The sequence below is a fragment of the Callospermophilus lateralis genome, chromosome 7 (assembly GCF_048772815.1).
Source record: "Callospermophilus lateralis isolate mCalLat2 chromosome 7, mCalLat2.hap1, whole genome shotgun sequence".
Classification (NCBI taxonomy): Eukaryota; Metazoa; Chordata; class Mammalia; order Rodentia; family Sciuridae; genus Callospermophilus; species Callospermophilus lateralis.
In genome coordinates this window covers 72854886-72872657 of record NC_135311.1, presented here as the reverse complement: position 1 = coordinate 72872657, position 17772 = coordinate 72854886, and the positions used below count along the sequence as shown (strand labels likewise).

Sequence of the window (17772 nt, the reverse complement as noted above, 5' to 3'; positions counted from 1 at the left end):
ATATGAACAACAGCATGCTTAGGCTGGGAATGTAGTCTATAGGTAGAGCATTTTTTTCCTAGCATACCTATGATCCTGGGTTCAATACCCAGTATCACAAAAAAAAAAAAAACAGAAAAATAGCCTGCCCAATCCCTAAGGTAGATAGACCACATAGGACATCAAGGAATCTTGCCCTATTTGTTTCCTTTACCACAGGACTTCTTGGATAATCTGTAACTGTTTGAAATAGAGTTTAACAACCCAGCTACCATTAACATTTTGGGCAGAGTAATTCTGAAGTGGGAGCTGTACTATATTATAGGATATTAATTAGCATCCCTGCCTTCTACTCAGTAGATATCAATAATAGTCCCCAATTGTGGAAACCAAAATTATATTACCAAATATTTCCTGTGGGTGGGAAATATTTCCTGTGGGAGGAGGACAAACTCATAAAATATTAAGACTAATATTTCTTTGTTTCTATATTCTATGCCATCTTTCCTGGATTCCCCAGATTCTAAAATGTTTTGGTTATTTTAAAACTGAAAATCATTTTTTTTTAATTTATTTTTTTGGAGGGTACTGGGGATTGAACTCAGGGACACTCAACCACTGAGCCACATCCCCAGCCCTATTTTGTTTTATTTAGAGACAGGGTTTCAGTGAGTTACTTAGCAACTTGCTTTTGAACTCAGTTCTCCTTCTTTGATAGGATTACAGGTGTGTGTGCTAACATGCCTGGCGAAAAATTATTTTTAAAGTCAGATACCTGGTGTGTGTGTGTGTGTGTGTGTGTGTTGCTGGGGATTGAACTCAGTGCCTCCCACATGCTAGGCAAAGCCTTACTACACGGGTGCTTTATAAGCCAATTTATAATCATAGATCTTTATCAGGTGATACATGTATTAAATGGAAAGGAATATTTCATGTATGCTTTTACTGGATTTTATTTAACATCTTGAGTATTTTTTCTTTTCTGTATTTATAGAAAGAAAGGAAACTATTACAAAATAAGAGATTGGATTTGGATGCTGCAAAAACCAGACTAAAAAAGGCGAAAGCTGCAGAAACCAGAAGTTCAGTGAGTAATTTTTTTCATTTTAATTTTTAAAAAAGGTTTAACACTTTTAAAATTTTGTAAAATATTTTACAAATATACCAGGCAAGATATAGATTGTCCTTAAGAATATAACTTTCTGGTCATGTTTTTGTGTTTTTAAACAGATTTATCAGAATTGATAATTCAGGTCAGTCCAAAGTAGTCATCTCAAGAGATGTTATTCAGTGATACAGCTGTTGCTAAAAAATAAAAATTATGATACCTCCTAAAGCTGTGTCATGTTCTGTAAATTTCCTTAGTGGTTATGACAGATTTGTATTTATTTAGATTTATAGATTTAGGTAGGTTTATTAAGTTAGGAAACAGCAAAAAGGATGGTAATTAAGATCAGAATGAATCAAATCTGGGAATACTTAATGTAGCTTAAAATCAAATGGATTCCCTTCCTACATGTGTCTATACTGACTAAAGGAAACTCTCACCAAGAGTAGTTCCAAAGGCATAATGGGCTCCCAGGTGGCTATTTTGAAGATGAGAAAAACCCACTTAGATAAATAAAAGTTTTGGAATATTTTTCAGAAAATCAACTTTCAGCATACTTTTTTTTAACTGAGTAGCTTTAAAATATTATAATTTACTAACATTAAATACAAAAATTTGATGATTTTATACATAACTTTCTTAAAAGGATTCATTTATAGGTTTTTGAGTTAATCTAATAGTTATAATGTCTACTGTAATTCCATTCCAAAGTTTAAAAGAATTACTCAAATTTAAATTGGCACACGTTTAAGATATGGGAAAGCTAACATTCTTAATTTAAGCAAAGGAATGTTAAGAGGTATGATACGTCTAACTCACTACCACTACCACCAGTGAGTCTCATTGCCTAAATAAGCATATTACTTCAGTGCTGGTAGTAATCACATAATTCTCTTCTTTTAAGGACAATAGGTTGAGAATTAAGAGTAAAATTTAAAACAGATATTGTGTTAGTGATATCTTGTGATACTACCCTACTACCTTTAGTGAGCAGCATTAAGTTTTTCTTACAGGAGCCTTCTTTTGGGTTTTATATTAGATTTTGCATTCACTTTCATTTTCATTTTCAGAATTTATCATGACATTATGAGCATAAACAACATCACTTCCCTAACAGACTATCTGCAGAATTAAAACTTTCAAAATGAATACTGTAGATGGCAAGAGACCCTAAATTATTAGTTTGTAGTTGCTAATAATGAGTTTATATTATAGTAAAATTAAAATTGGTTTTTAAGATACTGATTTTATAATCAAAAAAATATTGAGATAAACAAAGGTCACTTAAATGAATGTTTGAACTAGAACAGAATCTTTTTTGTTTAAAATGCCTGCATATACCCAGTGATGATTGTGGAATAATAGCATTATCAAATTTATAGAATATTGATAGTCTGTTTCTTACTTAGAAAAGTATCAGGACGTACATAGATTTAACAGTATCAAAAGTCCTTTTTATTCTCAACTATTTTGCCACTCTATTAAAATGTGTAAGAACTAAATATAATAGTAAACACATTTGGGGCATTTACTTTGATACATCTAGGAAATACATTCACAGTTTTTCTGTGCCATGTTTTTTTTTTAAATATTTTTTAGTTATTAATGGGCACAGTATCTTTGTTTATTTTTATGTGTTGCTGAGGATTGAACCCAGTGCCTCACATGTGCAGGGCAAGCGCTCTGCACTGAGCCACAACCCTAGCCCCTGTGCTATGTATTTTTAAGGACCAAATTTTTCCCATGGAAGTTTGTTTAAAATTGAAATGATTTAAATGGCATAATCCAGCAATCTCATTTATATACTAATTTTTTAGAATTTCTATATTACATAAAATTTATCTGTTGCCAAATATTAAAAAACATTAGTCTAGGCAAAAATTCACATTTCCTGGTTTTTATTCTTTCCATGAGATAATCAATTTATTTTCAGCAATAAGTCTAAATATTTGGTACAGGAATAGTTCTTTTAATTTACTGCATAAATTCTTAAGGTATGCCTATATTTGGTGATCCTTCCAACTCCACACCCCACCCCCGTATTTTTTTTGAATGACTTGTAGAATACAGAATAGAAACCACTAGGGGATTTTTGGTTTTTGTTTTTTGTTTTTTTCCTCTGACACATTCTTGATTTCTAGTTGGTAAGTGAAGAAGTTAGTTTAACCTCAGACTTCGAGTTCACTGCTTTATAAATTTACATAGATTTTTTTGTGACTAGTTTATACCTGTACATGTGAGGTTTTTAAAAAATTTACTAGTTTCCTGTGACCTCTTTTTTAAATTCCATATTTATTGAGCGCTAATTTTGCACAAGATACTATACTTAAGAGGAGAAGTTTATAGATAAATAATAAAATCTCTCCTACCTTCAGTTCATAATCTAGCATAGTAAAATTTTTGGTGATTTAGCCCTAAAAGGGAAAAATCTGCCTATAACCAATATTGCTCCTTCACTAACTTCTGTTTGACTAAGTTAGCTTATTGAAGAATGGTAAACAACATCAAACACATTTCTTAAAATATACCAATTGAGCAAAAAGGAGAAAACCTACTTTAATGTTTCAAAATGAATAGAAATTGTTTGCAGATATAATAGAATTTATGTCTTGAGGAACCAAGGACAATGTATAATAAATACATTTATTAATATAATCTTGGTCTAATATAAACTTTTTAAAAAATTACTTCAGAGTTTCATTAATGGGAAGAAAAAAACAGCTGTTTTCAAAATTTTCTAGTATGTAGAGGTTTAGACCTCTATTATTTGGGGTCATACAAATTTAATGGAAAATATTTCTTCAAATACTTCATATTACACATACTCCCTTTACACTTTAAGAATTTTCACAGCAGTCTAAATCTTTTATCTTTAATATCAGTTGGTAGCACCATCATATAACCTTACCTTTATATGTACACATGTTTGAATTTAAAGCTTATTAGAAATACAAGGATTGACATTCCTTTCATTTGCCTCCAGGGTTTGCCAAGACTTGATTGAGACTAATTTAAAAAAAAAAAAATGGTTGAAGGCATCATAAGTTAATAAAATACAAATGACCTTTGAATAGGAAAATTGTAAGATAGGCAGAAAACTTTCGTAGATCAAAATTTAATTAAAAATTTGAGAGTTTTTAAAATGCTTTTTCTGAAATGATTCTAATTTAAAATTAAGCATCAACCATTTTTATTTCTTGGAAATTTGAATCTTTTACAAAAATTAAATACCACTACATGAAATTTCATAGAATAAGTTTAGTTGGATTTTTCTTAAGTAGAAAAACAATTTTTATCAATTCTTAATACTTGTTTAGTGTGTGCTTTATTGTACAGAAGTAATTTGTTTCACCTTGTTCATTGGTATGTGTTCTTTGTCTCTTACCTATGCACTTAAGCAACTAAACTCAGCTCGCCTTGAAGGAGATAATATTATGGTAAATTTCTCTTACATGCTCAACTTCCTGCATGTAAAATGGCTGAAGGTTTGTTGGCCTACTGTGTTTTCTACATCTTGAATAAAGTGCCTTCTCTTGCTATTAGCTACATGTAAAAATCTAAAATAATTAAAGCCATTCGTTCATAATATGTGTAGAAAGGTGTACTAGCTGAAGTGATAATGGATCTTAAAGAAAATACACTATATGTTCTTATTGCCAAAATATGGATTATATCAAATACAGATTTTAGAATCATAGGTATCTAGTTCCTTTTGACAGCCAGTAAAATATGCTAATTTAAGCTAGCATTTCATATTTTCACTTTTGGCAAAGAAAAATAACAAAATTTACCTTAGAGAAAAACAAAGGTGTACAAATTGACTTTGCTTCTCAGTAGCATCAGTATTTACCTTTTTGTTACCCAAACTTAATGTACTATTTTCCTCCACAATGCCAGGATTAGCCAAACTCCATTAGATCAGGTATTCCTATAGGCCAGGCCCATTTCACATCCAGTGCTATCTTGCTTAAGAAAGTTTCAAAATGGTGATAATTTTGGGGCAAAAATAGAGATGAAGATTGTTTTATAATTTCCAGTGTATATATTGAGCTAAATTTGAGGAAATTTTTGAGATATTGGGTTTTTAGCTTTAATGAAATAGGTAGTTATGAAATGAGCATAGGCAAATAACTTACACATATTAGGCCAATTAAACTTTGTAGGGCTTGGCATTATATTCCTAGGTGCATTACTTCCATTAGAAGTGGTTAGAAATCTGCAGTATAGTTAATAAATTGGCAACTAATTGATTTTTTTATTTCATTAGCATTGAACTAGAAGCAGGGAAAAAATGTTTGTTTTTCTTAACTGTAATTATTTAAGCCCTTGCTAAATTACGGCTTTACTTAGATAGCAAGAGAATGCATTTCCATTGTCCTATCTATAGTTAAATGAAAAGTGTGAAAATATTTTAGTCATTGTTTAGTATATAAATTATAGGTTTTCTTTTGTCTTAAGTAAAAATGTCTTCCTAAACAATTAGCAACTGTTTGTTTCATTTATTAATCATTTTACTCTATCATCTACTTATGGTGAGATATATTTAACTCTGGTAATTTTAAATTTTTTATATTTCAAGTTTGTTGTCCCCCTCCCCCAAAAAAGTTATTTAGTTGGCATTCAATGACCCTTTATTCTTGATTTGTTTTTAATTCCTAAAATTTTATAATGTATTTTGAAAAAAAAATTAGAAATTATTTAGTCCAAACATCGCATTTTGTAGATGAGAAAACTAAAACTAAGGCAAGTCAAATGTTCACAATTTGACAAAGTTTTTATTCTTATAAATTTATAGAATTAGCATAAGATTTAAAAATCAGTAGTATTGATTCCTATAAAAGGCATATTTTCACAATATGTTAAGCTGTACTGATTTAATTAGTACTGTGTTTAATTTGATAATAATGACATTTTAGAAAAAGGAGAGTATGCCATTTAGATTAAAATGCTTACATTTTTCTATGCTAAGTAGTTGTAGAAAATGTTAAATTCCAACTTTCTTTCATGTTGTATATTTTTCTCTTAATTTTTAATGCTGGCTAGATTTGGGCAGAGGAAGTGACAAAAGTAAGTAAATTATTACTAACTACAGAATTATGAAAGAAGAATTTATTTGCTTTGGGCTGGGGATACAGCATAGTGATAGAATGCTTACCTAGTACACAAAAAGCCCTGGGTTCAATTCCCAGTACCACTAAAATAAAAAAATAATAATAACTTAATTGCCATTAATTCAGTAAACATAAGGTGACACCCATAGGTCCAGTCAGTCTGTGTTACTGTACCTTTATTTTTTTAATTTTTTTTTTTAGTTGGTGTGGACCTTTATTTTTTTATTTATATGAGGTGCTGAGAATTGAACCCAGTGTCTCACACATGCCAGGCAAGCACTCTACCACTGAGCCATAACCCCAACCCTATATTACTGTGCCTTTTTAGATCTGAAATGGAAATGCTGGTCTGTTTGGCTAACAGCAGTTCTACAGAGCAGTAGAACAATGCTGCAGAGATGTGATTTGCACACACCATGATAAATCCTAGATACCTGTTAATAGTTATCTTATGGTGCCTTGCTAGAATACTAGATACTTGATTTATTCATTGATAATTTTTTCTAATGACACATTTTAAAATATGAAGTATAATTAACACAATGTCCTTTATCTTCAGAGAAGGGAATGTATCATGTCTTATACAAATAACTTTTAGGTAACTGACATTTGTTCTCTTCAGCACCAAAGCTAGTTTTTCTGTCACTTTCATTAAAAATATCTATTAAAAATGTACTTTATTACTTCATTGAACACAGAATAGCAAATATTTGCAGTTAAGGTCTTTATTATGAATATTCATCATTCTGTGATTTAATAATTAATCGGTGCTTTTGTCTTACCCTCAGCATCAGTCTTAGATTGCTTCTTGTAGAATCTATTTGACTTCTAACAGTTCCTCTGCCTTTGTTAACATTTCTAATCTTTGGTCTGGGAAATCAAGTAATAAAGTAAGAGTTTAAAAAGGAAAAGATATGACTTTGATGCAGATTTATTTCAAATTCTATTTTAGGTTTTTAGAAGCATTTTTCATTTATTTTTCGTGCTCAGGCCTACCAAAATCTTACTTTTATATGAGGATGATGCTGGGGATTTGAGGGAAGGTAGTAATTGTGTCCCCTGACTTTTAAATAGCTTCATAAATGTTAATGTTTTCAGACTTTGTAGGATTGCCAATTATATAGTATGTTTCATGCGTAGATTACTGAGCTATTGATTTTATGACCTGGAAATCCAGTGTAAAATTCTTGATTTATACTGTCATCCTCCTTTGTGGAATCTTTTTATCAACTTAGTATGGCTCTACCCTGGCTTCTGATCTCTTCCTAAACCTCTAGCATAAAAAGGGAACAAAGCCACATGGGGGAGAATATGGGTTGAACAAGAAAACCAGGTGTTGCCCTTTTGGTTGGCATACAAGTACATCAAAATGTTTCTGACTTGATTTTGCATCCTCTACAAATTTGAGAAATAGCTGCTATAATGAATGGGAAGAAATTTGTGAAACATTTATAAAAATACTAAGGAAATATGTCAAAATGAATTTGAAGAGTTTTTTTCTTCTATACTCAACTTTTTGTCATTTTTATAATTTAAAAATATAAATTTTAAATTTTCATAGTCCTGGAATATTTTTAAGATATACGCTCCATAGAAAATGTAGATAACAACCATCCACAGATGTCTCAAAAGTATGACCAAAATTTCTGTCTTACAGATATCCATTGCTGATTTTCACAGACCAGTAGATTCTTGCCCATCTTCCGAGTTACATCTTGAAATAATTCTTCTTTACCTAGTATCTATAATTCTTAGTAGAGGTTTTTTTCCTGAGGATTATACAACTTAATTGTAAAATTAGGTCAGGGAGCAAAATTGTTCTAGAGGTCAGAATATTAGGTGTTTAAATTCATTGCCTTTAGACCTTTCTCATCTTCTTCTTATAGACCATTTTCTTAATAAGTAAACTGATTGTAAATGAACCTAATTGAAAATTCCTTAGTCTTGCTGATAAAATATGCTCAAGTTACATATGTCAGAACCGTAGATGGTTTGAGACATTTGACTGTTTACAGCCACTCCATATGTACACACTGAAACTTGTCCAAGAAATGAGATTCATTCCTTTCCCGCTGTTTATCTTTTCTAAATAGAATGTCTAGATTGTACAGAATAATGACTTTCTAAGTTTTGTAAGATGGTGCTTTTCTTCACAATTACAGTTTGTTCAAACCTAGAAAATTGATCCCTTTCCTGAGATAATTTAATATTTTTATTTAATATTCTTAGAATTAAAACATTATTTCTGCTTCAGTCTCAAAACTTCCTACTTATTTTAATCAGCTACCTAGCTTACTTTTTTATACCTGTACAGAAATATTGCCAGTTAGTGGACTCTTCTGCCATTTTTACTTATAAAAGTAGGCTATAAAGTCAAGTTATACTTTCACAAAGACCTAAATGCAACCAACTTCATTTACTTCTGATGTTCATTTACTTTGGTTTGCTATGGTTGTTTTCTGTTTAAGCCATTTTATATTCAAATAAGCAGAATAGTAAACAGTGCAACTGTAACACTGAAGTGATTGGTTTTCCTAATGCTTTCCTTGGGAAGAACATTGTTTTCTTCTTCTGGGACTTTTTTTCTGCTTCATAGTAGCTTACAGATAAAGTTGACTTTAGCCCTGCTAAGGTTTTCTGGTTTTATTCAAATTTCATTTCAGTTTTTCACTTCTTGAGGAATTCAAGCTTATTTTCATAAAAGTAAATCTAGCCAGTTCTTAGTCTCTTTTTGCCAGTGGGATATTATAGCAACTGATTACTTTGCTGCTACTTTGTTGACTGGCTTACTAAGTTAATTTCCTATCCAGAGGGTTATTGAGATGAAAATTGAAAGGAAAAAGTGCAGACTTTGTTTTATACTTACTACATCTTGAAAATGTTGTAAATTATTTGCATGGCGGGAAAGATTTTTGTACTACAGATGTAAATTAAAATCATAATGGCATTATTACCAGTGATGATAATTGTTTTGAATGGGCACGAGGTTTTATTTTCTCCTCCCCAACATATTACCAACCTACTCCAGTATTTTTGGAAGATTTTTTTTTTTTGGCTATTTTTAGACCTTACTAATTTTTTCAGTGAAATAATTTATTCTAGCACTAAACATTGGGATGGTTGAAGTTACACTAACTGTACTATACTAGTGGTATGCTATTATATACATCTCTTCCCCAACTCTAAAGTTAGTAACTTCACCTTGGTAGTTTCAAATCAGTTGTGGTGGGAATATTTATATCATGAAAATCAGAATGTTAGAGCTTTTCCTTTTTCCTTGAGAAAAATTTACCAGTTGGGCAGCAGTGACCCACTGCTGTAATCCCAGTGACTTGGGAGGCTTAAGTAGGAGGATCACAAGTTCAAGGCCAGCCTTGGCAACTTAGCAAGACCCTGTCTCAAAATTTTAAAATAAAGAGGGCTGGGGGTGTGGCTCAGTTGTAGAACACCCCTGGCTTTAGTCCCTACTACCACAACAAAAAAGAGAACCAGTTTACCAGCACAACACTGAAAATCAACCGTAACTTCTTAAAAGAAAGTTTTTAAACCCTAATCTTGACAGACAGTATTTCTGAATGACTATTTTATGCATAGTTTAGAAAGAAAATTTAAAAGACATTTAAAATGCAGGACAAAGATTCCTTTGAAGAAAAGTAAGAACAGTTCCTGGCAACAAGTATTTGGTAACCAAATTCAAGAGATAGAAATCCTGTGACTTCAATCTAAAGTCTTTTGCATTCAATATATTAAGACTATCATTAACACCAAAGTAAAAAAAAAAACAAACAAACAGCTGGCTCGGTGACACACACCTGTAATCCCAGCAGCTCAGGAGGCTGAGACAGGAAGATGGCAAGTTCAAAGCCAACCTCAGCAAAAGTGTGATGCTAAGCAACTCAGTGAGACCCTATCTATAAATAAAATACAAAATAGGGCTTGGGATGTGGCTCAGTGGTTGAGTGTCCCTGAGTTCAATCCTCAGTCCCCTCGCCCCCAAGAAAAAACAATAGTAATAATTGAGAATTTAACAGTAACATTACTTTCCAAACTATGGCACTCTTTAAGATTTTGTAAAAATTAAATTTAGCAAAATTGATATTAGAAAACATATGAAAATATCATCTGACTATCCATAGTAAGTTTTCTAGGCTTTTACAAGTATGTCATTAAGCTTTGGCATTAATAGATTTTTTTGAGTCAAGTGCTGGTAAGCAATCAGTTCTATTAAGGTTGAGTAATATAGGAAAATTAAAGCATAGAAACAAGGGACCCTTTCAGATACAAAGCAAAATCAGGGAATTGCTGGATTACAATTTGGGGTTGGTTTGGGGAATTTTTAAACAGTCTGGATACAAAATTCTAAAATTATCTTCTAATTTAAGTCTGAACAGGAATTAAGGATAACTCAAAGTGAATTTGATCGTCAAGCAGAGATTACCAGACTTTTGCTAGAGGGAATCAGCAGTACACATGTGAGTATTTATTCATTGGAAATTCATTAGTCAAAGAATTAATGATCCTAAAGCAATTTGGAGAATAAAAACAGAACTCCATTTTTAGTCATTTATCAAAGAAATTTAAATTATGGTGCTTTCTCAAATAATATAAAGAAATATTTAAAATTTTTGCTTACTCTCATCATCACCTACTTCTCCCATCCTTATCAAATCTTTTTTTTTTTTTTTTTTTTTTTTTTTTGGCTTATTGACTACACTGTTCACTGAGGTTGATTTCTTTTTTTTTTTTTTTTTTTTTTTTTTACTTTTTGGCAAGACTGATTAAGAAACTTTTATTACAGAAAATGAATGCATCCAACGTCCCCAAGTACATTTGTGACAAGAACAGACACAAGGGAGACACAGACAATAGTTGCTACATTACAGCTTTGTTCTTTCCAAAAGATAAAACATTACTCAAGAACAGGGTAAGGGGGTTGGAAGAGAGTGTTTTGAGAAAAAAGTACTGTCCTTTTGACTTAATAACAGGTTGGCATTGCAAGAGGATTGGTCCAGAAATCAAGCTAAGCCTAACCTTTTGTGGTAACATCATGCCACTTAAAGCATCTCAAGAGAAGCTAGAGAACAACATTCCACTGGGGCATCTAGTGGCAGTGTGTAAACCTTAAGAGTAGTGGTTTTGTAACAAGCAACTGGAGTCTCTCTATAGCCAAAAGTCTGCTTAATCAAACATCATTTAGCTAAAACCTACCCCCCACTTCTATCTGGATACTGAGGGAGCATAAAATCCACCCCCTCCCATAGTTAGAAAACTACTTCGTTGGATTACAGGTTGAGCATCTCTTCCATATCTGATGAGGTTGGCCTGTGCATTGTGCAGTAGTAGCAGTTTCAGTTTAGAATGCCAAGTGACAAGGGCATGGCTAAAGCAGGATGAACAATCCTGGAACAAGTGCCTCTGGGCAAACCTAATGACCAAGGGTTTTTAAATTAGTGGAAGAATTAAAAAAACATTTAGGACAAACAGTTCTGATGGAGAGGGAATGGTTATGAATGTAGATCAGCTGTGACCATGACTTGCACTCCTCTAAAACCTGACACAGTAGAGAAGACAGCTCCTTAGACAAGCAAGGTTCCAAAGAGTGAACTTTTAAGAAAAAGCTACTTTCTTGTAAAATACCATACACTCACAAAAAAAAGAAAAAAATTTCTATATCCAAGTGTTAATGCTAGGCAGTGCTGACACTCACCCACAACAGTATTATCATTTGTTACTTCAATGAAGTACAGATAAGCCATCCACTGATATTTAGTATCACCATTTGCCACTGTAGCAACTACCCCCATCCTAACCTTGGCAGAATGTTAACACCATTTACTAATACAACCACTGAAACACAAACCAAGCTTCTTTCAGTTTAAGAACATTGAACAACAATCTGCATTTCTGGTGAATAAGCTCAAATCACAGGTAGGCCATTCTCTTATTTCATGATACATTTATTGCTTAGAAATGTTGATCCCATCGGCCTGCTGAAGTGACCCAAGATGGAACTTAAGAAACTTTCTTGGAATGTCTGATTTTTTTGAATGAGGAAAACAGGGCCAAAATACGGATAATGTCTCCTACCCCACTCCATCCCCCCTCACTGGGGTCTAGGAGACAAGCAGCAATTTAAGGCCTTCTCAAATGTTGAGCACAAGAAATAACTATGCATCCCATTACATGTGCAGGAGTCAGAGAGGAGTGAGAATAAATAAGATATGAAGTTTTACACCCTATATACTCTGGAAGACATTCTTACTGTTTAGCAATGCATTTGACACCAAAAGGGGATGTAGAAGCCAAAGGTAAGAAGTAAAATCTGGAGTTAGCTGGCCCCCATCCCGCCTGCCTGCCTTCCTGAACACTACTGAAGGATGCTGGCCCTTGCCTGTCACTACATTCACTGGTCTACACTTCATCTTAATGCCATTCAGATACAACAAATCATGCAGTAACCTCAAGTAGCCCCCTCCTTCATCTCAGTCCTAAGCTGACCATGTGAGTAAAATAGAAGTTACCAGATTTATAGGGAGGAATAGTTTTAAAAATGTAATACTGTTTATTTAACTTCAAAAACATTTCAGCATTCTAAACATACAAAAATTAACATCACATCGCAAATTGCATTTAAGTACAGAAGGTTCTTGAACTTTCATTGATGCAGTAGCTCTTTGCTTTGCTGACAATGAAGAGTTCTACAGTTTGTTTGAAAACAAAGTTTAAAATCTACCATACTTAACTAAAAAAAAATTCAAACACTTCTCATGCCAGCTGACCCCCCTTTTTCCACAACTAAGAAAGGCAGCAGAATGCTATATCACTATATACAAAAACAAGACAACCTGAAGCTAAATGGATGCCCAACGCAGTGTCAACAGATCCAGCCTCACAGTGCACGCCCTGAGCTACGGCCCCTCCAAAAGGCATCTTCCCCCGACAGCCTCAACGCCAAGCAAGGAGCATCAAGAGTTTGTCTCGGTTGTTTTGTTCTTTTAACAGACTATAGATATGTACAGTTGATAACTGAGGATTTCTAGCCAATAACCATATAGTTAACACCACCTTACAAATTAATAAAAAATGCCAGAAACATCTTCAAATGCCTTGTCACACCAACAGCAAAGTGCACAGAGTGAGGAGAACACGAGAGTGCCTTTTCATTTTAAAAATGTTTGGAAATATGTACAACTTTGATACAGTTTTAGGGTGCTCTGGACACTCAGGGCCACTTCATGTAAACCACTGACAATTTCTAGAGCATTTTGAGAGACTACAATATGATCGTGATCAAATTCTGAAATTAAACCTAATGAGAGTAACAGACACATCTCAAATAAGATGTGTCAATCATGGTGTTCCCCTACTCTAAGGTATTCACAAGAAGAGGGATAAACAGTTTTTTATTCATCATCCTCCTCCTCCTCCTCCTCTTCTTCTTCCTCTTCCACCTTTTTTCCAGGCAACTTTAGCAGGACCCTTTGTGCCATCAAACTTTCCTTTAGACTTATAGTCAGCAACATCCTTCTCGTATTTCTCCTTCAGCTTTGCAGCCTTAGTGATGTATGGCTGCTTTTCACTGTCACTTAAGTTATTCCACATCTCACCCAGCTTTTTTGCCACATCTCCAATGGAGATACCAAGATTTGTGGACTTGATCTTGGGGCGGAATTCTGAACAGAACAAGAAGAATCCAGATGGTGGTCTTTTGGGGGCATTAGGGTCCTTTTTCTTCTTGCCTCCCTTAGCTGGTCCATAGTCCTTATTTCCCCATCATAGCGTACTTTATCTGCCTTTGCCATTTCATCAAATTTAGATTTCTCTTTCCCAGACATTGTCTTCCACCTCTCAGAGCACTTCTTGGAAAATTCTGCAAAATTGACAGGGACTTCTGGATTTTTCTTCTTATGTTCTTCTCTGCAAGTCTGCACAAAGAAGGCATAAGCAGACATCTTGCCCTTTGGTTTCTTGGGGTCACCTTTAGCCATCCTGACTGTATTGTTCGCTAGTCTGGGCAGTGCAAGGCACGACGAGCGGCTCAGCGCTCCCCAGCCTCGCGCTCCACTGAGGTTGATTTTAAAAATAAGGCTCATAGTAAAATGATTCTTGCATATCACAGTGCCTTGTCCCATCTTTAGCATTTACCACTTTAAGAACCTAAAACTGACTCTTAACTTTCCTTTATAGGCCCATCACCTCCGCTGTCTGAATGACTTTGTAGAAGCCCAGATGACTTACTATGCACAGTGTTACCAGTACATGTTAGACCTCCAGAAACAACTGGGAAGGTGGTAATTTCCTCTTTGCATATTAAGTCCTGATATGAGAAGAAATTCAGATTTTTATACAAGAATAGCAATGGTGAAGATTAGAAGAATCAAAAGGCTTTTATTAGTTTATATAGAGTTGTATTTTTTTAATATATTTTTTTAGTTGTCAACGGACCTTTAATTGACTTACTTGTATGTGGTGCTGAGAATCGAACCCAGTGCCTCACACATGATAGGCAAGTGCTCTACCACTGAGCCACAACCCCAACCCCTAGAGTTGGATTTTTAATTTTTTTTTATTTTAAAGGAAAATAATGTTCAGACTAATGAGATAACAAAACATTTTGAGCTTTTCTGACACAGAGGTTAATGGGAATGAGAAGATAATTTAAATGAATACCTTTTTAGTGCCACATAAAGAAAGCTTTAGAAGTATTTGAGGTTTCACTTTTTTCTTGATACTGAATACTTTTCGCTGTTCATTGAGGGAGATATAGGTTCATTGACAGGTACTCTTCAAGATAAACAAATTTGTATAATCACTATTTAAAAAAAGTTTTTTAATATTCTGTAAGACTTCAAGCTCTCTGTTACGATTATTCTGAGTAAAGCAAAATAGTACGTAAAGCACAGTCGTTCATTCTTCAGAAATACCTGCCATGTGCCAGGCACTGTTATATTCTAGGGTTACAGCATCAAACAAAACAGGCAAGAATACTTGCCTTTATGAAATTTAGATTGTAATGTACAAAATAACATATAGGACAAATAGAGTCCTTGCTGTCATAATACTTAAAAGTCCAGATAGGAATACACACAATAGCTGAATAGGACATATGATAAATTTAAAAAAGTAAAAGAAGTGCAGGGTGTTGTGAGGATATCTTAACTGTGACTCAGTTGTGCCTAGCAAAATTTCCAAGTGAAGTTATTTTAGTGGGAGTCATCTAAATGAAGAAAGGTAGGGTGAATATTCTAGGCAAACTAAGAACATGTATATTGAAAGATCTAGGGGGCAAAACTCAGTGGTAGAGCACTTGCCTGGCATTTATAAGGCCCTGGGTTTGATCCCAGCATCACAGAATTTTTTTTTTTTTAAACTTCAGTAAGGGGCTGGGAATGTAGCTCCTTAAGTGGTATAGTACTTACCTCGCATGCACAAGGCCCTGGATTCCATCCCTAGCATGTGGGGGTGGGAGGTGGCTTAAATATGAATTTTCATAGATAATTTCTTACTTTAGAAATGTTTGAAATTAAATGATTATAAACAAGTCATTTTGTACTGTTTTCTAGTTAATATTATTAGTGAAGCAATAGCCTTAAAATAGAAATCTGTCTTCAAATTGTTCATAAGCATATTAATCACAAGATCTCACTGATTGCTACTTAAACTTTTTTTCTAAAAAATAGAATAAAATGAACTTGAGAATTTTTCCCTATATATTGATTTTGTATTTCATTATAATTATCCATCATAATGAATTATTTGAATGTCTTACCCTCATTTATTTATATATCCTTAAGGAAATAGTATCCTTTCATCTTTATGCCTTCAGCTAATGACAGTAATACAGTACTCAATAAATATTACTGGAATGAATAGGAAAATGTGATTCATCCATTTTACATAAAAAGAGTTTAAGTATGCTAATATTTCTCAAAGTATTAACTTAAGAAACCTTAAAAAAAATTAAATCATTTTTTTCTGGGATGTAAGTAGCCATTATATTTAAGTCAATAAAGACAGCTTTGAAACAAATTTTCAAGATTTATATTTGAAAACCATCTGAATTGTCTCTAGTATAATTGGCCCAAGAGGCAAGAGGTAACTAGAATCATTAAAGTATAAAATAATTAACATCTGCAAATTGTCCATTTGGAGATAGAAGATAAACAGTGCCACCAAGTGGTGGCATTCAGGAACTTTAATCACTTTGAAATAGCTAATTGAACATTTTCTTTTCCTCAGTTTTCCATCCAGTTATCTTTCTAACAACAATCAGACTTCTGGGACACCTGTGCCATCTTCTTTAGCAAATGCAGTTGGTTCTCCTGCTGTGGCTTCAACAAGTGGCATAGTAATCACCTCTCCATCCAACCTCAATGACCTTAAGGAGTCAAGTGGCAGCAGGAAGGCTAGAGTTCTCTATGATTATGATGCTGCGAACAGTACTGAATTATCACTTCTGGCAGATGAGGTAAGTAATGTGGGTATGAGAAGAAAATTATATCACAGCTTGACATATAATAACAAAATTCAAATTCCTCATTACTTATTCAGAAAGTTTATCATGAATATTTTATGACTTTCAGGTGGTTATATTGACATTTTATGAAATTTTAATATAATTGAATATCACAAAAATATTTTAAACTTTTAACTGCCAAATAACTTGAAGATATATAAAAATGCCTCCAATAAAATCCTTAATCTTTCAGCAAAATTGATAATGTTTAAAGTCCACTTATAGAAAGTAATTTAAACAAATTAAATACCAATCTGGTTTGTTATAGTTTTATTTTTAATATAGTTAATAACTTGAAATGTTTTATTTTGTAGGTGATCACTGTGTTCAGTGTCGTTGGAATGGATTCAGACTGGCTAATGGGGGAAAGGGGAAATCAGAAAGGCAAAGTGCCAATTACCTACTTAGAACTGCTCAATTAAATAGGTGCACCTATGGAAAAATTACCCATCATGACACCCTATTTATATATAATTAACTCCAAGTAGAGCAGTTTTAAGTAGCTTCCATTTTAATGTCTTAAGAGACTGAAAGAAAAATTTACCAGTCATCAGAAACTGGCTTTTCTGCCAATAAAGTTGCATGGTAAATATTTCATTACAGAATTTATGTTAGAGCTTTCATGCCAAGAATGTTTTCTTACAAAATTCTCTTTCTACTGAGATTTCACTAACAGCTTCTATACTTGAGCCCCAACTTAAAGCAGAACTGTTTTCTACTGAATTTTTCATTAACAGCAAGCTTTTCTTTTATGTAAAATAAATTTATTGTGAATTGATATCAGTGACTCATTTATTAGGTATAATTAATAACCAAAGAGTAAAGTTAAAATTTGTTTTCAACTTTTGATTTAAAAAAGAGCTGTCAGATACAAACTCTTCTGTGAAGAATATGTTTTTAAATGCTCCCATAAACAGAAATGCAATTATACCATTTTTACCTTGTTGGTTAGTAGGAATCAGATTACTTCAATACTATGTTTTAATGGACTACTTTTGTTTTATTTTGTTTGAATACTACTGAATTGTTTCTTTGGAATTTAAAAACAACTAGTCCTG

The 17772-nt window shown here is 33.1% G+C and overlaps 1 protein-coding gene and 1 pseudogene across 4 annotated transcripts in view; one reads left to right on the top strand and one right to left on the bottom strand.

Annotated features, from left to right (window-relative positions):
• Positions 1–17492, top strand: part of Sh3glb1 (SH3 domain containing GRB2 like, endophilin B1) — a 33253-nt gene extending 15761 nt beyond the window's left edge. The window contains exons 5-11 of one of the 4 annotated variants that reach the window (XM_076863618.1): positions 974–1066; positions 4486–4524; positions 6131–6154; positions 10581–10670; positions 14386–14489; positions 16438–16666; positions 17029–17492. In XM_076863618.1, the coding sequence (XP_076719733.1) occupies positions 974–1066; positions 4486–4524; positions 6131–6154; positions 10581–10670; positions 14386–14489; positions 16438–16666; positions 17029–17136 (687 nt within the window). In that variant the 3' untranslated portion in view covers positions 17137–17492. The remainder of the gene's footprint in view (positions 1–973; positions 1067–4485; positions 4525–6130; positions 6155–10580; positions 10671–14385; positions 14490–16437; positions 16667–17028) is intronic. The other 3 variants (XM_076863619.1, XM_076863620.1, XM_076863621.1) reach the window with 3 other exon arrangements.
• LOC143405224 (high mobility group protein B3 pseudogene) lies at positions 13602–14253 on the bottom strand (annotated as a pseudogene).
• Positions 17493–17772: the final 280 nt, after the last annotated feature.